A 21026-nucleotide genomic window follows, 5' to 3' on the forward strand; every position below is an offset into this window, starting at 1 on the left:
AGAAGATCAGGAGATCAAGGTGACCCTCAGTAACACAGCGAGTTTGATGCTTGGGCTACACGAGACCCAGCTCCCAAAATATATATTTTTTTTGTTTGCTCTTTCTAAAACTGTATTAGTGAGATAGTGGGTTTCCTAAATAACCCTAACATTTTATCCCTCCTCCTATTTTCCCATTTGTCTTTTTGTTCAACTTTCTAGAAGAATTCTTCAGCTTCATAGTTTAAGCATTCAATAGACAATTCCTAGTTTTGAAATAGCTGATTATTAAAAGGTCTGCCTTGTTCTCTCCATATTCATTTTTATGTGTGGAGTCTGAGTTAATGGGCTCACATTCTTTGTTCTCTGTGACAGTATTATGGTCACTGTCCCCGGGTTCCTTTGCAGCTCGCACTGTGTCTGTTTCCCCTAAATTCCTTTCGTTTGGTGTCTAATCCCTTTCACTTTCTTCGGATGTACCGTAAGCACTAATGAGCAGGTCACACACCCTTGGATGCTCTGTGTCAGAGAGACTGCTTATTGCCTGGGGAGAGCCACTGCTGGGGTAGGAGTCTGGAAGTCAACTTCACCAGGGGCTCCTGTGGCACCTGACTTGGATTAGAAAGCTTCCCCCCTTTAGAGCACCAACCTGGCTGCCAAGATCCTGGGAACTGAGCTGAGGAATGTGGGGTGTGATGGTGATGGGGTCCTCACCAATCAGCACGTAGTCTTCTACTTGCTCTCCCTGGTTCAGCACACAGCATTGCCCCAGCCTCAGCTGTGCTGGACACCTCATGAGCAGACCCTCTCTGGGTTATAGTCCTGGACAGTAAAGGCGTCCTCTCTCTATATGGAGGAAGGGTCTAGGGGTTGAAGACTTAGCATCTTTGGAAGCACATTTTATTTTGTATTTATTTGCTTTTACATTTGTACTTATTATTGTTGTGCATCTATCCATATGCTGTGTTTATGTAAGCGTGAGGGCCCGGGAATGCGCCGGTGGAAGTTGGAGGACAGCTTCCGGAAGTCAGGTGTCTCTTTCTAGCATGGGTTCTGGGGATCAAACTCAGGTCACCAGGCTTTCACGGCAGGCGCTGTCACCTGCCCAGCCATCTGGCTGGGCTGGAAGCACATTTCATACTTGACTTCCTGCCTCTGGCTTCTGCACGCAGCCAGCATCTTCTTTGCATGTCTGCACACAGCCTGCATGCACAAGCCGACCTAGCTTTTCCCGCTGGGGCGGATCCTGTCTTCAGTTTTCATCACGTGACTGAATTTTATTTTTTTGACGTTAGTGTCCAAAGTCACATGTTTCAAGGCTGATGGTTCTCATCTGTTGCCATTGCTTGCCTATTTCTCACAGTCTGTGTATTTACTCCTTTGTACTTCTTTCATGATGGAGTGTGGAGAGAAGGGAGGGCTGGGATCAATGCCCGTGAACCACTGGACCTCTGCATCCAAGCCCTTGCTGTAAACGCTTTAGTCTGGTTATGCTATGATAACATAAATCTGTCAGACAGATGTTACCTGCTGGCCAATTTGGCTGGACAGATATGTGTTTCCTGCTGGAGGCCACGCAGCTCCCACCTCCAGCTGCTGGGAGGCTCTCAATGACAACCAAGGGCAGCAGCCCCTTTGGGATCCTCCAGAGTCCCCAACGATGTGGTTCCCAAAGGGTACCGTCGTATTAAAAACCCATAGTGCTCTTTATCGTCCGGAGGCAACTGTTCGGTGGCATGAATCATGGCTGCTTGGCTTTCTCACCCCAGAAAGCTCATGTTTATCTACTCATTTGGTCTGAGAGGCTAGAGGAGGGTCAGCTCTACCAGGAGTAAACTTCCTGTTCCAAGTCCAACCCTGTCATTGTCCCGAGCCTGCTCTTCTGGCTACAATCCCTGGAGAGTTACACACAAGACATACAAAGAGCTCAGGAATATGTGAGTGGGGCCGGGGTGGGAGTGGAGGAGGAGGAGGAGTCGGAGGAGGAGGAGGAGTCCTCAATTATTTTCATGAGGTAATGGGCTATAGATACAGAAGTGAGTAATCAATTCACTAGTACTTAATGCTAAGGAAATGAATTATGGTTTACAGTAAATATTCTTCCTATTTCACAGAGGTAAAATAGTTGATATAGCTGCTGGAGTGTATTTAAAATAGACCAAAAATGTTTAAAGTCTGAGAAGGGAGACTATAACCCTTTCTTTTAGGTATTTGTTAATTCTAGGCGATAAGATTACTTTGCTGTTTGATTTCTTTCTATATTTTCTAGTTTAAACAAAAGAGCCTGGAAATGTGTGAGATTTAAGGCCGACTACTTCTGACCCATCCATGAGCTTTTAGGCCAAATTTTAGCTTAATCTTTTTGTTGGCTTGTTTTTCTAATTCTTGTTACTCTCTTTTAAAGAGTTGAATGAAAACTCCCGAATATCTTCAGAGATGCGTATACATGCCGCAGCATGCAGACAGACCCCAGGCGCCAAAGACTGGACTCACCTGTTGAAATAGCAAGTGACCGTTGCTCCCGCTATAGTCATACGCTGGCATGCAAGGATGAATTCGCTAGTCCACACGAGGCCAATTAAATGGTACCACCACATATACCGAATGCCCGAAAGGGGCTTATATTCCACTTGGCCACCTTCCATCACCTGGGCAGTGCCTAAAATTTAAAATACAAACATGCTTTATACCAATAGTTCCCTGATCTTGGAAGATGCATCAATGGGCCATGTTTCTTCATGCTTGGTCTTTGGCACTATGCAAAATGTAGATGTCAAAGTAAAATTTAAATTCATACAGCAAACACTAAAATTTGAGAATTTAAATAGATCGAAGAGCGGTATTGACAGTGACTGTAGGGAGTTTGTAAGACACTTGACACACACTTTCAAATTCATTCTACTTTGAAGGTGTGAAAATGGGTTCCAAAGAGTCTAACTTTAGGGGTGTCTCATGATTAATAGAAGGACACCTTACCCTGTATACTTTCTGTTACATCACCTCGTATGATGTGGGCCAAATAGGTTACATTGACAAAAACACACAAAAATATTATGGCTGTATTACAGAACTCTTCACCAAAGAACTTAGACTCCATAAAAGAGACTCTGGAGATTCTTCCTTTACTCAAAGGGATTCCATTTAGAGTTTGTTGTAAGAGCAAACTCTCTTAGCACATGTGAGATGCCTGAGGTCCTTGATTTGGAGCTTAGTGTTTGGAAAGCTGGGACACATTATATTGTTTCTTGGAGTCTTAGTCTTGCCTGGGTACTAGTTTCCTCCAGGTAGTTTGAGCATGAAGTGATATAATCCAGATAGCTTCTGAGATACAGCCTGGCCCACAGAAGTATCCCTCCATGGGTGATAACAATTATCATTATCTTTATTGATATTGTATTATTGTTATCTTGTATTTCAGGAGTATAATACTGTATTAAATTAAGTTCAGTAAGGGCATATTAATAAGATTCCACTGTTCCTTTCTTCTCCAACCTAAAGAATCCTTTGGATTAGCTCTGTAGATACTGGTAAACCAGCTCCCAGCTCCATGGCCATGCTTGATTTCTATATGTTCTCTCATAAGCTCTTTAAATAAACTACTAAAATAAAGAAAGCAGGCACTTTGGTCTTTGGTGAAACCTGCAGCCTGCCTGTGATTTAAACATGTCTTTGTGCTTCTTGTCACAGCTACACACAGACGTTCAGTTCATCCATCCCTTCACCTTTAGACATTCACAACAGAGTTCATGCACAAAGGGAAGGGATGAAGACAGTCACGTGTGAAGCAAAACCACAGAAGGAGGTTGATCTTCACTCTTTCCTCTCTAAGTTCTGCCGAACAAGATTCCCACTGTGAGAGGCAGTGGGGTAGCTTGCTTTACAGAGATACAGCCACACTGGGCTACTGAATGCTGAGCTCATTGTGGCTTGGAAAGAGATGTGTTTCAGGTGAGGCACATATTCAGAAATATGCCTGTGTTTTTTTCCAAAGCTGGTGTGTTTCAGAAAAGCGTTCCCAAATGCAAGGAAGTAGCCCCTCATGATGACAAAGTCCTTTAGATGAATCAGGCCAGCAGGCTTTGAGGACAGCACTCTGAACCATCTGAAGTACACAGGGCCTGAGAACAAGCAGCAAGACCATGAGTCCCAGTAGCAAATTATGTTTTGGACGTGGAGAACATTAACATAAAGGGGGGTTTGTGGCATCACTTTTCTCACACAGATAGAAGGCCGGTATGGATACTGAGAAGACAATCTGCCCTCTTGGCTGCCCTGCATGGTCACTGCTACACATTTCCTAGCTTGTCACATTGGTGACAACAGCCAGCACATGGAGCATCTGAAGTGATAAATCGATCCACTCAAAGACTTGATATCTTCCAAAGAAGCAAAGCCCATAGGCTCTTTCTGACAGATTTCTGTGGGTCGAAGTGCTGAATCTTCTCTACTCACCCCATGTGTGCCGGCAATTGGGCATGCTCATGTGTGAGGGTGTGGGCATACATGCCATGCCATGTCAGAGGACAGCCTTCAGGCTTTAGTCCTTGCCTTCCTGCCTTGTTTGAGATGGTCTCTTTACTGCTGCATAAGCTATGTTAGCTGGCTGACAAACTCCTGGAGCTCCACCTGTCTCCCCTTTCCCTATAGCACGCTGGGATTGTGGAGGCTTGCACTACCAGGTCCAGCTTTTATGGAGGTTTTGGGGATCCAAACACAGGTTGTCAGGCTTGAACACCAAGTGCTTTTACCCAGGGAGCCATCTCTGCATCACCCTGAGTGCCTTTTATTTCTTCCTCTGTCTCAGTTTTCCTGAGTTGTTTACAGATGTTCATTGAGAGAGGATTATTCAGCTTCTCAATGCACTGGTTGGCGCTTTGGAGCAGATTATCTCCCTGTAAAGCGTAGTGATTGTTTGATCAATTTGTGGGTGTTTAGGAGTATACTTTGCCTCTGCTCCCCATTTATGATGATTCAAAATACCTCCAGATGATGCCAAATGCCACCTGGGGGGAAATCACTGCAAGAGAACCACTGCTTTAAGCAAATAAATCTCTTAAAGGGTCAGGCACTGTGGCTTGAAAGCCTGGGAACCTTCACAGTGTTCCAGAGCCTGAGGGTGGGGCAGGAATGCTTATGCATGCAGGACTGCCCTCTCCTGGATGGGCCTTGGTGGTGCGGGCAAGATCCTGTTGGGGAGCTGACCAACCACAAGCAAATCTGTGTTTTCACTTATCACTAAGGATTGCAATAGCTGCTTCGCGTTCTCTCGTAACTTGACTGCATCTCTTCCTGAATCTAAATGTGACACAATTAGCCACCACCTGCAAATATAATAAACCGATAAGGTGCTAAGAATACAGCGTGATGCATGGTTAACTACAAATGAGTTATGGGTAATATGATCCCAATGCTGAAATTAAACACTTATTGAACACCTACTGCATGCTGGCATTTTGATGGACATTAGCTATTAGCAGGAAAAATGGAATATTCGAAAGAAAACCAGAAGATGCCTCCTCTGAGACTCTGAGGACTTAACAGGTGGCCATGTTGGTTTGCTCATCTAGTCTTCTCGACAACTGCTTTATAATCTCTCCTCCAACCACAGAGCCAATAACTGCACTTCCTGTTGCTCTAAGAAAAATGAGGCAGTTGGAAGACCTCAGTCCTGCCTGTTCCCCACGCATATTTATCAATGTGTCCAGAATTTAACCTCGGCCCTTGAAAGGGTAAGCTGCCCTTGAGCCAGAGGCCAACCCTGCCATTAGATCCCACTCTTTCCCACACCCTTGAAAAGTCGTCTTCACAATTCTGCTCTTCTCCATCAAAATACTCCCTTTCCTGGGCCATTCTCAACTCCTCTCCATTAAAACAAATCGACTCTGGACTGCTTCCTTGGCTCTTTCACAGTCCAATCCCTCCCGATTGACCATCTATACTAGATCTTTCTAATTCTTATCCTCCTCCCTTCTGTTAAGAGGCTCCAATCATGGCCTCCTTCCCCCTCATCTACAATTACAATAGACTGACCTCTGAGGTGCTGTAAGAAATCAATGCTGAGATCTCCATTCTTAGCTTAGACACGGCACCACTCACAGGCCCTGGAAACCCTTTTCCAGAATACCACTCTCGTCACCTACCCCCAGCCTTCACTCTCAGCCCCCCTTGCTGTCCCTCGTTTTCTCCAGAACCCATTTATTTATTTTCAAGAGCAAATCTAGGCAAGTGCTCTACCGCTGAGCTAAGCCCCAGCCTTCTAGGATGTCTTAACACTGAAATGTCTCAAAGCACAATTCTTCATCTCCTCCCAAATACTGTTTGTACATTCCTTCTGAACTTCAGACTCATTGCTTACTAGAAATATCCATCTAGTTGTTGAAAGAGTAACTCCCCAAATTAATTTCTACTTATGAAGTGCCCCTCTGAACTTTCTGCCCCATCTCTGTTAATTCCCATCTCATCCTCCAGTGGCTGAAGTTAGAGAAAAGACAAAACAACCCAAAGCCATGGCCAGCTCTTTGGCCTTCCTCCTTCATCTACTGCACCAGCAAATGCTACTCATTCTGAAGTCGTTGCAGGACCCAGTATGTGACATTGCAATACAAAGACCTAGTAGCCACACACCACCATCTCTCTCCATCCTGCATAAATGCATTAAAATGAACATCGGGTCATGTTTCTGTTCTCCAAACTTCCCATCTCATATCCCCAGGATTTGACTTCATGCCTTCGGTCTGCTCTCTCTCTCTCTCTCTCTCTCTTTAATTTTTTTTTTTTCAGAGCTGAGGACCGAACGCAGGGCCTTGCGCTTGCTAGGCAAGTGCTCTACCACTGAGCTAAATCCCCAACCCCTCGGTCTGCTCTCTTAATGACACCATTCTAGCTGAATGTGCTTCCTTCCTGTGCCCCAGAACCCCGTCTTCTTTATGGTGTTCTACTTGGGACAATTTTCCTTTCTTAAGTCAGCCTTGTGGCCCTGTCTACACTGCTTTCAAGTCTTTGTTCAAGTATCTTTTGCTCAACCCTAACCCTAACACTAACCCTATGGCCAAATTAGAAATTGAGTTCCTGTCTCCTCAGACATTTACAATTCTTTTCCTCTGATTCACTTTTCTCTATACCTCTTACCAATTATTACGTCATTTGCTTACTTTACTCACTGCATGTTTTCCTGTCTTCTAACTGAGAAGAAAGCTACATTGCCCACATATTTTAATAGAATTTTTTTTCAAGACAGAGTTTCTCTCTATATAGCCCTGGACGTTCTGGAACTTACTTTGTAGACAAGGCTGGCTTAGACCTCAAAGATCTGCGTGTCACTGCCTCCCAAGTGCTGGGATTAAAGGTGTGTACCACCACTGCTCAGCTCAGGATTTTTAGCTCACAGTAAATGTTGAATTAGTGGATGGATGTAGAGATTGGTGGACACTCTTCAAAGGACATGTTCTATTTTTTAACTTCAATTTTACGTGTATGGGTGTCTTGCCTGCACTTGTGTCTGTGTGCATACATGTGCACACCTGCACCTGTGGAGGCCAAAAGAAGGTATCATATCCCCTGGAGCTGGAATTACAGACGGCTGTGAGTTGCCATCTGGGTGTTAGGGATGGAACCTAGGTCCTCTGGAAGAGCAGAGACATTATTCCAATCCCCAAGATATTCTATTAAAGATGCTTGAGGCAACTTTCTAGATCTCTCTGAAACACACTAGAATAACCTGGATAGAATTCATTATATACCTAGTAGTAGCCTTGACGTTATTGGCAAGTTTTAAAGCATTTTAAGAGACTATAGTGGCAAACTGATCATTGTAAATGGCAGATTCATAAGAAAGACAGACCAACCAGACAGGACAGTTTCCCCAAAGGAGCAGACACAATTCAAAAGGCTCAGTTTTCTAAAATGTTCTGTGTATTTTTCTTGCAGCTTTTCTAGAAAACTGGCCCACAGGTTCCATTGACTCTGTGGCCTTCTGAGCCCCCCAGCCTAGCTTCTGCCTCTGCTCCAGCTGCAGGAAAATTAGGGAAAATAAGAGAAAAATGTTGTTGTCTTTAATGTCCATTCTGATGTAGCACACTGAGCCAAGAGACAGAAAAAGAACAAACATATCTGCTGTGGAATATTATAACCAGGCAAAGATGTGTTGTATTTGTCTATGCTGCAGACTGTTATTTTAACTGTAGCTGTGTGTTACTTTTGTTTATGCTGCATTTGTTTAATTATGTAAAGATGTGTTGCATTTGTTTCACCTTGCCTGCGTAAGGCACCTGATTGGTGTAATAAAGAGCTGAATGGCCAATAGCTAGGCAGAGAAAGGATAGGCAGGGCTGGTGGGCAGAGGGAATAAATAGGAGGAGAAATCTAGGCAAGAAGAAAGAATGAGGGAGAAGAAAGAGGGGAGGGAAAAAGGAGAAGGAAATGAGGACTGGGACACCAGGGGCCAGCCACTGAGCTACCCAGCTAACAGCCACAGAGGAAGCAGGAAAGTAAGACATGCAGAAAGAAGGAAAGAAAGGTAAAAATCTCCAAGGCAAAACATAGATAAAAAGTAACAGGATAATTTAAGTTAAAGTCAGAAAAGCTGGCTAGAAACAGGCCTAAGCGGAGGCCAGGCATTTGTAACAAAGAATAAGAAATCTCCATGTCTTTATTTGGGAGCTGGGCGGTGGCCCCCCAAAAGAAAAAAAGCCAACTACGCATTAGTAAGATGTGTAGTAAGAGAGTTCTCCTCTCCTTAATGTTCTCATGCTTGTGGATGACAACTATGCAGTCTTGTGTCAGCTTGACACAAGCTAAACTCATCTTCTTTTTTTTTGAGACAGGGTTTCTCTGTGTAGTTTTGGTGCCTGTCCTGGATCTCACTCTGGAGACCAGGCTGGCCTCAACTCACAGAGATCTGCCTGCCTCTGCCTCCCGAGTGTGCTGGGATTAAAGGCGTGCGCCACCACTGCTGGGCAAGCTAGACTCATTTTAAAGGGTGAATCTCAACTGAGAAAATGCCCCCACCAGATTGGCCTGTGGGTGCATTTTCTGATTGATGATTGATGTGTGAGAGTCCACCTCACCATGGGAGGTACCACCCTGGCCTGGTGACCTTGGGTGCTCTAGGAAAGCAGGCTGAGTAATCCAGTAAGCAGCACTCCTCCACGGCCTCTGCATCAGCTCCAGGTTCCTGCCCTGTTTGAGTTCCTGTCCTGACTTCCTTCAATATTGGACAGTGATGTGGAAGCATAAACCCTTTCTTCCCTAAGTTGCTTTGGGTCATGGTGTTTTATCATAGCAATAGACACCTTCACTAAGACAGCAACACACCTCTTTCATAGTAATGAGCACCTTGAGACATACGATATTTACCCCTCTTGCTGGAGAATGGGCCTATTGACTCACTGCTCTATTTCAAGTACCCAAAACCCATAGTAGGCACACATAATACATCTCGAGAGATGAGCACATACTAGGCAGACAATCAGTATTTACTGAAAGAAGGAAGTATATGAGAACAATACACAAGAAATACTCAAGTTTACATGCCCAAGAAATTTGTAGACTATCATCCATGAAATAGAACACTGGAAACAAATTTAAGAATGCCTAGCTTCTGAAGCAGTTGGTGGTAGAGAGCTGGGGTGAGAGTTGGGAAAGGGAGTGGGTTCTAGGTCAGATCTCACTGGAGCAAGGCACAGAGTGACCCATGAGGACGGCTTTTCTCTGCAGCAATGAAATGACCTGAACTTCTGAAAGCCACTGCAGACTCTCTCCCCTCTTCCCCACTCTGTTCCCAAGACAAGGCTGGCCATCGGCAGGCTCAGCGAAATGACTTCGATCATCTTCTGGATCCCCGATAATTTTCTTGGACACTGTGTTCTCAAATCCACCAGGCACAGCAGAGGGGGACCAAATAACGAGTGTGGCTGAGACCAGTGTGAGATATTCCTTAGTCAATGCTAATTCCCAACAACAACAACAGCAACAGCAACAACATATGGCCCTTCATTTGCAAGGTAAAGCTCTCCTCCAGCTCAGCCTCCCATGGACAGCACAGAGAACTGATTCCCCAGGAAATCTGAAGCAGCCTGGACCGCAGGGCCTTTGATGGGAAACCCTTTCTGAGCCTGCTGCCTCCTCTCCAAGCGTAGCCGAGTGCCTGTTCCAAGCGCACTGTGCACATGGCTGTGACTGCCCTTTCAGCCACCGTGTGGACCTGGAAATACTCCCCACCCTTTTCTATTGTTCTCCACTCTGGGCTTCTAGACCACCGTAGTGATCTCTTGCCACCCAGATCATCTGGGCTCTTTTCTGCTCACCAACAGCGTGTGCTTGATTCCTAAGGTAACTATGACTTTTGCTTTTTGTTTGGTTTTGACTTTGGTTTTTAAAGGCAGGTTCTCTCCTTGTAGCCCAGGAGATCCTTGAGTTCCTGATCCCCTAGCTTTAGCCTCCTGAGTGTCCTTCCTGGAGTGACAGGTATGCACCATCACAGCAGGCTCTTTACTTCATTGGATTAGTTAGTAGACAGGTCCTAATGGACTACGAGATGTTACTGCTGCCCAGATGTTCATATGCTCTGCTGAGATGATCCCCAAAATGCTACAACTTGTGAACTAGTGAACAGATGAATGAAGTCACTAGAGAAACAGCTCACATGAGGAAACATGACCCACCAAAGTTCACTGTATTTTTTGCACATTAAATTATTAACTTATTCAACCACCAGCCCCCAAAGAAAACTCATAAATATTTACCTGCTGAGGATACACCCCACAACACACACACGTCTTCACTGTAGGACACAGAGAGATGCTGTCCTCTCATATCACTGCCCGAGAGGACATTAAATGACACAGAGAGACACCGGGCACTGTCCACCTGCATCCTTTGGCAAGCATCCTTTCCCAAGATGTGGAAGCTGCTCTCACTTCTCACAGGCACAGCGGGGGGCATCTTTCTAGAGTCAAACATCGATGCAGTTGCTGGCCTGCTTGGCCCAGAGCCAAGCCACTGACACTGAATGAAGAGGTCTTGGGGAACAAAAGGGACTTTGTGCTCTTGGACAGCTCATGAGTATGTAGAAAGGAGGGTCAGGTGGCCTGAGGGAGTCCATGATCCTGGACTACAGCTGTGAGGGCAAGGGTAACTCTTTGTAGTGCCTGCTCTGCTGGGAAGGCAAAGACCAGCTTACCCAGAGAGCCATATTCGGTTCTAGACTCTCATCTTTCTTTTCCTTCCCCCCAGGCTCCTCTCATCCATGCCCCGCTGAGTTCTTGCACTAACAGAGAACTATCATACTCTGACACATGGTCCTATGAGGTGGCTGTGGAAAAACAGGCTACCTTCAACCAAAGAATGGCCTCCTGCTTCCCTGCCTTCACTCTGGGTCCTTGTGACTGAGCCTGTCAATGCACTGTTGTTGGGCCCATGGAGGAGAATGTCACGAGGTACCAAGTTAGCAGTTCAATCTCAAGTCAGCTTTGGGGCAGTAACTCTACAATGTCACCTTCAACTCTCAGGACTGGGTTTTTCCTTCTTGCCTGAGACCAGGCCCTCTCCTGGGATTCTCTCAACCTGCACTGAGTCTATATTTGCTTCATCTGTTTCTGATATTCTGGCAATTTCCAGCCTATCCACTTGCACCGTGGGGTCAGTGCTTCACTCGGAAAGTGAGGTCAGTAGTGGAAAGTGTGGAGGCGCCATTTGAGAGAGCTTTGAAGCAGACAGCCTTGGCTTCTCCTCGCTGCGTGATTATCAACGGGTGACTTACTGGATCTTTAATTTTCTCGCTTTAAACTTGAGAATGGCAGATAAGTTACAAGGGGACTGTAGTGCTGGAGGAGGAGAATGTCGGAAACGACCTGGTGTGGAGTCAGCTGAGGGCCTTTCAGCACACGGCTGGCTTCTCCTCTTGGTGCACACAGCCCCTTCTTTGTCTTCTGACGACACTGAGCCTACCTTGAGCTAGTGAGCTAGAGGAAGGCTCTCGAGTGTGCGTTCCTCTCAAGTGCCGCTGTAGTAGAGGTTCTCCTCCCTTCTGGGTCATAGACCTGTAAGTTTCGAACTATGCGTGGTCGGCCGAATGGAAACTTCATTTCTTAACCTCCTTAGCAGGTAGGTATTAGCATGTCCCATGGAGCTGGCCATTGGGGGTGGGTAGAGTTCTGTGTTGCCTGTGACTTCTGAGGAAGGATGCTCATCTTCCTTCCTGCCACTTTCCTAAAGGCTGAAGTGAGACACCACAGTTGGAGCCCAAGCAGTCCTCTCAACTATGACATGGCAAGAAAGAGCAGAGGCTGTGGAGGAAGAAGGCACTGGGACTTGTGTACGTCACCTTACATCTTTCAGTTTTCTTTCCTTTCTAGACAAAGCTCATTCTGATGATCATAGTCTATCTTCTTGACCCAGGTTCCTCTCTGGGTGGTTATTGGACATTCCCTAGAGGCCTTTAGAGACCTCCAGAAGAGGCTGCTCCTCCAGCATCCCCAGAGCTGAACACATGGGTCTCACAGGGCTGTGGCTTCCAAGGACCTGTGAGCATCTTAATTCTGTAGGGTCACTTAATTCCAGAGGAGAGGGAAGGGAACCGAGTTTAGAAGAAGCTCCTACTCTGAAGTTGTTCTGTGATGTGGGCCTGCGTCTGTACGGTAGACATCATGCAAGAGCATGTATTTTTGCCTCACTGAATGGAGAAGATACACTTGATAACATATTAGGGAACTGCACCAGCCTCATTGATGTGGCGTCTGTTCCTGCTCTTGTCTGCCTGGCAACAGTCTCATAAAGTAACTCACTGCTTGTACCTGCCACAGAGTGTCAATCTGGGCCATCACCAAATCGAAGAGCAAAGTCAAAGCATTTTCAGGACTGTGGCCCGCCGACTTGCTGCTGGTCCTCACACTGGCTGGTTCCAGTCTGCAAGAATGCAGGGCCTTCAACTGAATGAAGGTCACCACTGAGCATGTTATTTCTTCCAGCTGATGTGTGTGTGTGTGTGTGTGTGTATCTGTATGTGTACATGTTCATGCAGGAGCACATGTGTGCAGGTGTGTGTAGAAGCCAGAAGACAACCTCAGGTGTTACTCTTCAGGCAGCATCTAATTCATTATTGAGACAGTGCCTCTCATTGGTCTGGAATTGACCAGTAGAACTTGACCAGTAGGCCAGGCTATCCCCCAACCAGTGAGCCTCTGATCTGACTCTCTCTGCCTGTTGGGTTCTGGTGATCAAAGTCAGGTCCTTGCGGTTGCAAGACAGCACTATCTCTCCAGGGTCCTCCCTTTTCTTCTCACAGCAGAAGTTCTCAGTGAAGGCAACAACGGGTGATATGCCTAGGCATAAGCTTTTGGCACCGTTTTAGACAGCACTTTGAATGACACCGATGTAGCATAGGAATGCCCTATTAGCATGATAAAATATATATTTTGTTTATATATTTATTTGTTTTTAAGATAGGCTTTCTCTGTATAGCCCTAACTACCTGAAACTCACTCTGTAGACCAAGCTGGTCTCAAATGGAGATCTGCATGCCTCTGCCTCCCAAGTGCTAGGATTAATGGAGAATGCCATGACCACCCAGCAAAAAAATATATCTTTATATCCATACCAAATCTGTCCATCCATCCATCCATCTATCCATCCACCCACCTACTTTGTCCTACCCCAAATCAAATAAGATCAGAATCCCTGAAGGTGGGACCCACATATTGGTGTGGTACAGTAGTGAACCTGAGTCTGAGAAAGACCCCTGGAGGAGAAGCAGCCTTGGGATACGCCAGGAGAATGAAGGCTGCAGAGTGTCCCTTTCAAAACCAAAGCAATCTGAACGTCCACATGGACTTGTTTTAAACTTGAACGTCCACATGTACTTGTTTTAAACTTGAACGTCCACATGGACTTGTTTTAAACTTAAGCTGGTCTTGCTGGAATCAACTCACTTAGCAGAGTCTTCCCTGGATTCTGTGTCATCTGTAAAGTACTGATTTGTCAGGAGCTGGCAAATTACCGTGGAGAAGATTTTAACCTGGAGACTTTTTGTTGTTATTTGTTTTGAGACAGGGTTTCATGCAGCCCAGGCTGGCTCAAACTTACTAGGTAGCCAAGGATGACCATGGACTTGTGATTTTCCTGCCCCCACTTCTGGAATGCTAATATTATAAGCATGTGCCATTTCACACAGTTTGTGAGTTGCCATGATGAAACCCAGGGTTTTATGCTTGCTAGGGAAGGTCTCTACCCACTGAGCTATATTCTCCAGCCCTAAACCTGAAGACATTTAACAGTAGTCTTCCTGTGAGCTTTGGTTCATGTTATAGTGTCACCTAAGTTTTCAAGCCTGACTGAATTTATTAACTCATGAAACCCAGCTTCCCCAAGGCCAGTATAAAAGAGTTCCTCTGTGACAGAGCCCCTGGATCCATCACTGTCATCACCAGATGCCTCTGGTTGCAGAAGAGGTTTGGTGCTCACAGGAACAGGCCGTCAGTTCTAAAATGGCGCCACTTACCGGCAGTTCCCAGGCTCAGCAGCACAGCCACCCAGAGGACCCAGAAGGAAATGAGGATGGCAAATGTCCACAGTGGTTGGAAGAGCAGGAAAGGGCAGCTGCTGATGGCTTTATTTGTCACCTGGAGAAGCTCAACTGCCGATTTCATTCTCTTTCTGAGTGTGAAAATCAAGACGAGGAGAACTGCCTGTTGAGAGAGAGGCCAGAGCAAACCACTGCAGAGCAGAGAGGGGCTGGGTGGGGCTGGAAACAGGAGTGTCTAACTGACCTCAAGCGGCTCTCTTGGAAGATACTCATTACTTCTGTTGTAACTGAATAGATAACTCACAAGCACTGACTGAGCCCTACTATGTATTGGCCCCTGTATGAGATCTCACAGTCACAATGGCGAACAAGGCCGAGTCCCTGCCTAAAGGAGCCAGTCAGAATTCGAAGGTGAGAATAAGGCTCTTGAAAGGTCAAGGAAAAAAACTTCTCTTTTCCCACTTACATGCCACACATCAGAGATGGGCTGCCAACAGGCAAGAGAATATGAATGTGACGTAAAATGACAATGTCTCAGAGCTACTTGCTATGCCTTCTTGACTGGGTTTCTCCTCCACATAGAAATAGTTATAAGTCTCTCTAATTAAGGAAACCAGAATCCTTCACCCCCGTACCATCCAGCCTTCTCGACTATTCTCTTCCTGGTCAAGCATCTTGGTTTGTCTTTGTTACTACCAGCTCCCACGTCTAACTATCTCTTTATCTACCACAAACTCCTTGACCTCAACACTCTCCTGACACTGTTCTCCCTAAGGCCACGTCCTGTGACCTCTGGAATGTTAAGTCTTCTGGAACATCCAAGTTGTTTTTGGCTGCAATTCAGTAACTTGGATTCAGAGCTGATGGTGGCTACCCAACCAGCCTTCGGAAGGGCATGTCTTACCGTCATGACCGTAGCGATGATGGCAAAGGCCAGCATGCACTTCATGTTCTCCCTCTCCGTGTCCAATTCTGTGCTGAGGTCGTTGGTGTAGTCATAATACAACCACCATAAGACGCCGCAGACAACTAGAAAACAAAGTGACAGCAGGCATATGTCCTGAGATTACCTACTCCTCCCTTACACACACACACACACACACACACACACACACACACACACACACACACGCAGAGTCTAGCCACTTCTGACCCAGTGATCCTGTTCAAACAGTAGGTTCTAAATTCCCAGATGTTTTGGAGCGCATCACTTCTCTCTGGGTGATCTGGACAAAGCCAGGTCTGCAGAGAACCTGTCAATCTTGGGGGAGCTACTGGTCTCTGGAGACACAGGGACCTAGTCCACAGGATGAGTGTGAGCAGAGGAAGAGCATTCGAGTCTAAAGTATTCACAGAAGGTCTGCTGGTGACAGCTCCTGGGCGTGGGGGACTGGATGTTGGCTTTTTTTTTTTTTTTTTTTTTTGGTTTTTCAAGACAGGGTTTCTTTGTGTATCCCTGCCTGTCCTGGATCTCGCTCTATAAACCAGGTTGGCCTCAAACTCACAGAGATCTGCCTGGCTTCTGCCTCCTGAGTGCTGGGATTAAAAGCGTGCGCCACCACGCCTGGCTGGATGTTGGGTGGGTCTTTTACACAGCCCATGGAGATCATGTTATCAGAGGTGCACTGGGAAGATACAGTGATACTGCAAATACTCTGCACCTAGATAAAAACATGACCGTAAACCATTACTGTTGTAACTGTAGGCAGGTCATAGTTGTCTACCCATCATAGATGGGGAGATGGATGCTACAACCTTCACTGGTCACAATGGCCATTCTCCAATACAGAGCTTGCTGTGATTTAGAGCTTCCCTAGAAGCTCATGTGTTGAAGGCCTGATCCCCAGCTGGATCGAGTCTTGGCATTCTTGGGAGGCAGAAGAAACTGTAGGAGGTAGGAACTACTTGAAGGAAGTGGGTTACTAGAGATGTGTTCTTGGAGAGCCTACGGGGACCTGAACTCTCTGCATCTTAGTGACCATGAGGTAGTAGTAATCAGCCTTAGGCTATCACAGGCTTCCGGCAGGAGAATAATGCTACAGGCTAGGAACAAGGGAGCCAGTGACTGTGGAGTGAAGCCTCTGGAACTGTGAGCCAAGCCAGTCTCTCTCTAAGTGATTTACTTAGGCATTTTGTCACAGAGTCAGAAAGGTGACTGACACCAGGCCTCTGTGTGGCTGCCTGAGAGCAGAATTAAATATTCAAAGGGATAAAACATTACAGTCATATTGATCATTCAAAATTAAAATGCCCTATATCAGTTGGAAAACGAGGCCTCTACCTCCTTCCTCAAAACTCCTAGGATAGTCACAATCCACTGTAAGAAAAAGAGGGGTCAACACAGGGTCCCCTGGTCTCTGCTCCTTCTCAGCCTTGCTGTTCAGACTGACCAGAGCCTTTGTGTGACAATCATAGGTTCTCACAGGCCCACAGAGTAAGTGTAACACAGAATAAATCCTTCAAAATGAACCAAAAGAAAGATAGAAATTCTTTTCTTCTTTCTTTCTTCTTAAAAATTTTTTTTTTCTTTGAGACAAGGTCTCTTTATGTAGCCCTGGTTGTCTTGGAACTTGCTATGTAGACCAGGCAGGCCTCGAACTCACATATGTTCATCTACCTGCCTCTGCCTCCCAAGTGCTGGGACTAAAGGTGTGCACCAACATGGCCAGCTGGAATTCTTCCTGACAGTGTATTTAAGTTCCAATAAAATTTATGTTTGTGTTGTTGTTTGTTTGCCGCGCAGGGGATTGAATGTGCATGCTTGGCAGGACTCTAGCACTGAGCTCTGTCCTCAGCCCAGTGTTATGGGCTCCAGGGTCACCCAGTTGGTAGGCTTGTCTCAGGAGCTGCACAACAGGTAGAATCAAGGATAGAGTCGGCAGTAACTTTCTTTAGAGGCAGAAGCAACTCCCACTGGCCTCTCTGGACCTGGTTTTCCTTATATGTAAAATGATGGGGCTGGACTGCATACCCTTCTAAGACTCTAGTTAGTTAAAAAACAAACCAAACCAAACAAAAACCCCAACCTTTAAACTCTGTACTTACTGGAAAGATGTTCCATTTACTCAAAAAGAATGGAGATACTTACACAGCAATCCCAAAATAACCAGCGAAATGATGATGTGGACCAGAAGTGTGGAGATGAATCGGAAAGTGAACGTCATGGCCAGAGACAAGGCTGGAAAGGTAAACAGAGGCAAACATGATGCTCCAGGGCAACAAGGCGGCAGGGGAGGGCGGTGGGTAGAAGGGGTGGTCAGCACAAAACTGTGATTGCACAAAACTGACTAAGCCCAGGAAAGTGAGGGCTGACTGGTTTACTCAATTTCCAAACAGCAAATACTAAACACAAATACCCAGGGTACCCTCCTAGGCCTCTGACACAAGTCAGCTACGGTAAGGAGGTTCTGAAAATGCCAGTATTCTTCTCAAGTTTAAATAGTTAACAATAGATAAGCAATGAATAAATAAATAATGTATTAAAATAAATGTAAAACGTAAATGTAAACAAAGAAATAATATTTTTCTTACAAGTCCAAATTAACTATTTAAATTTTTACCATATTTAAGTCTTTTGTCTTTTATGCTGGGCTATGCGAAGTTCTAACTTTTTTTTTTTTTTTTTTTGGTTTTTCAAGACAGAGTTTCTCTGTGTAGCCCTGACTGTCCTGGAACTCACTCTGTAGACCAGGCTGGTCTCATACTCAGAGATTTGCCTGCCTCTGCCAGGAAGGCACACTGACGAGAAGAACTGGTGTCCAGTGCCCCTGATGCTTACATTTTTCATAGCCAATGCATAAGGTGGCAGTGTTTTATTTGCCCATCTTGTATGCAGAGTTAACAAAAGACAGGAGCCAGACCAATATATTAACTCAGTTCTGTGCAGGACTGCTTCCCAGCTGAGAGCCAACTAGTCTTCGATTCTTACTGCCCCCTGTCCACACTTGAACCTTTGAACACATCTGTGAAGAAAATACATAAGCTCTATATTTAAGTCAAAGATGCTGGTTTTCATTACACAAGGTACTCGAGTGTTGAGAAATTCGGCATTCCATAAACAGTTACTAAATAAAATTAATCAAGAATTACCGAATGTGAAGACACACAAGCCAAGGATGGTATCTCTTCCCGCCATTATTCCACTTAGAATCCGATGGAGAGCATCAGCATCATTTATCAAGACTGACGCAAATAAGGAATAGCACTCGGGGGTCTGGGGGATACACCGGTTAAATAAGGGGAAGGACTTGCTGAAAAGAAGAGGCAGAATCAATGGTGAGATGATGAGTCATTTATCTTTAAAAATGTTGAGAATTCCAACATCCCCAAACCAGAAACTCAGCATCTATAAAAAGGACTTTATGACCAATGAGATGACTCAGCAGGTAAAGACACCTGCTTCTGAAGCCTGATGACCCGAGTTCAATCTGGATGTTGGCCCCTGACCTCCACATCTGTGTGAGAGCATCAGCCCCTGACCCAATTACGCATGCTCAAACACACACACACACACACACACACACACACACACACACACACACACACAATTTAAATAGTAAAAAAAGTTTAGCATCCTGCTTTCAAAGCACGCCTTAGAAAGATAGGCAACCCTGCTCTGCTACAGTGATTAGTTGATACTCATGTTGAGAAACTGATTAAGGGAAACACTAGACTCTTGAAACTGCTCTTCCTTTTGGTTGTTTAGAGGCTGAATGACATCCCGTAGAATTATCTATATATCACCTTTTTAAAAAACAAATAAATGGGAACATTTTGGATTCTTATGTTTTGGTCCTTAGACTATCAACTCCAGCACAAGAATAAAATCTCTCTCTCTCTCTCTCTCTCTCTCTCTCTCTCTCTCTCTCTCTCTCTCTCACACACACACACACACACACACACATTCCCCCCCTCTCTGTGTGTTTGTGTTGTATGTACATGGTTGTGTGTATGTTCACATGTGTATGGGCATGTACACATGTGTGCACATGTGTGTAGGTCTGAGGTATTAGTTGTCTCCTTCTCTCTCTCTACCTTGTTTTTGAGACAGGCTCTCTTCACTGAACCTGGAGCTCACCAACTGTCTTGACTGGCTGGCCAGTGAGTGCAGAACCTCCATCTCCCAGCTCAGGGTAATATATATACACCCCTGTGGCCAACTTTTATGTGGGTGCTGGGGATTTGAACTCAGGTCCTCATGCTGAAGCAGCAAGTATTTTACTCCCTGAACCTTCTGCTCATATCAAGAATCACATTTCTTTTCCTCCTCCTCCTCCTCCTCCTCCTCCTCCTCCTCCTCCTCCTCTTTTGTTTTTGTTTTTTGAGACAGGGTCTCTCTGTGTAGCTTTGGAGCCTGTTCTGGATCTTGCTGTATAGACCAGGCTGGCCTCAACTCACAGAGATCCCCCTGCCTCTGCCTCCCGAGTGCTGGGGTTAAAGTCATCCACTACCACCGCCCAGTAAGAACCACATTTCTTTAAGGAACAGTTAGGGGGGTGGCCTGGGTCAACCAGAAGCTGCACTGATGACGGTAATGATTCTCTTTGATCCTCTCAGAAAGTGAAGATAAGCTGTGTGACTGTCGCCATCAGTCCGTGTGAAAGCTAACCTTTTCTGGGCTCCTATCTAAAATGTAAACACACCGGGGAATAGCCATTCTAAAGAATCTTCACGAACCACAGATATCATCACAGGGTCTTCCACCACCCCATGGGCTCCAAACAGTGGGGCTAAAACTCCCAGTTTAAGAAGGGCTGGATCATCTAACAAACTGTTGAAAGCCGGACAGCCGCCATTTTGTGAGCTGTGTAAAGAGGAAATGGAGAAGAAAGAAGATGGCTTCTGAAACTCCTACTGAAGTCCAACATGGACGTCTGAAAGAACCTTCCTTGGGTGGTCACAATATTATAAAAAGAGTCCCTGAGTCACCCAGTAGTGATTTAATGGAAACTCAACAGGAAAATTAAATTTAAATTGGAGTTTTGGAGGGGTAAAACATTCACATGATCAATTCTAGAAGGTCCAATGGACTTAATCTTCCTTGTATTTAGGCACTGAGCACATTTCTTCACAGGCAACCATTGTTTTCAGAGATGGCAGTATGCAATTAATAAAACTCCATCATTTTCCACCAGTGTCCTTTCTGTGTTCCAGGGTATAGCTCAGGACCTCAAGTCACATCTGGTTCTCATGATCCTCTTCGGTCCATAACAATGTCTTGATTCTCATGACCACCATCTCTGAAGATTCTCAATGGTTATTTGCAAACTCTTCCTCCACATGTAGAGTTTCTCTTCTGTTCTTTCATGACTAGACTGCAGTTCTGGGTTTATGGAAGACATCACTGTAAGATGGCATGTCCTTTTCATAGAATCCCATCAGGGAACTTAACTGGCAAGGTGACATTGCTGTGAATTGACCTCGATGACTTCATTAAGGTTGTTATTTTTTTTCTTTGATCCTCTGATCTTTGGAAACGAGTCACTGAACCTCACTCACTATCAAGGGGAGGGAACTCAAGTTCTATCTC

The 21026-nt window shown here is 45.4% G+C and overlaps 1 protein-coding gene across 1 annotated transcript in view; it reads right to left on the bottom strand.

The window, feature by feature from the left end:
• Slc44a3 (solute carrier family 44 member 3) overlaps window positions 1-21026 on the bottom strand; it is a 73944-nt gene that overhangs the window by 37347 nt on the left and 15571 nt on the right. The window contains exons 6-10 of the mRNA XM_059264994.1: window positions 18587-18747; window positions 17586-17675; window positions 15402-15526; window positions 14474-14660; window positions 2473-2638 (exon numbers count right to left, since the gene is read on the bottom strand). Coding sequence (XP_059120977.1) covers window positions 2473-2638; window positions 14474-14660; window positions 15402-15526; window positions 17586-17675; window positions 18587-18747 — 729 coding nt within the window. The remainder of the gene's footprint in view (window positions 1-2472; window positions 2639-14473; window positions 14661-15401; window positions 15527-17585; window positions 17676-18586; window positions 18748-21026) is intronic.

Source organism: Peromyscus eremicus, chromosome 6, assembly GCF_949786415.1.
Source record: "Peromyscus eremicus chromosome 6, PerEre_H2_v1, whole genome shotgun sequence".
Taxonomy (NCBI): domain Eukaryota; kingdom Metazoa; phylum Chordata; class Mammalia; order Rodentia; family Cricetidae; genus Peromyscus; species Peromyscus eremicus.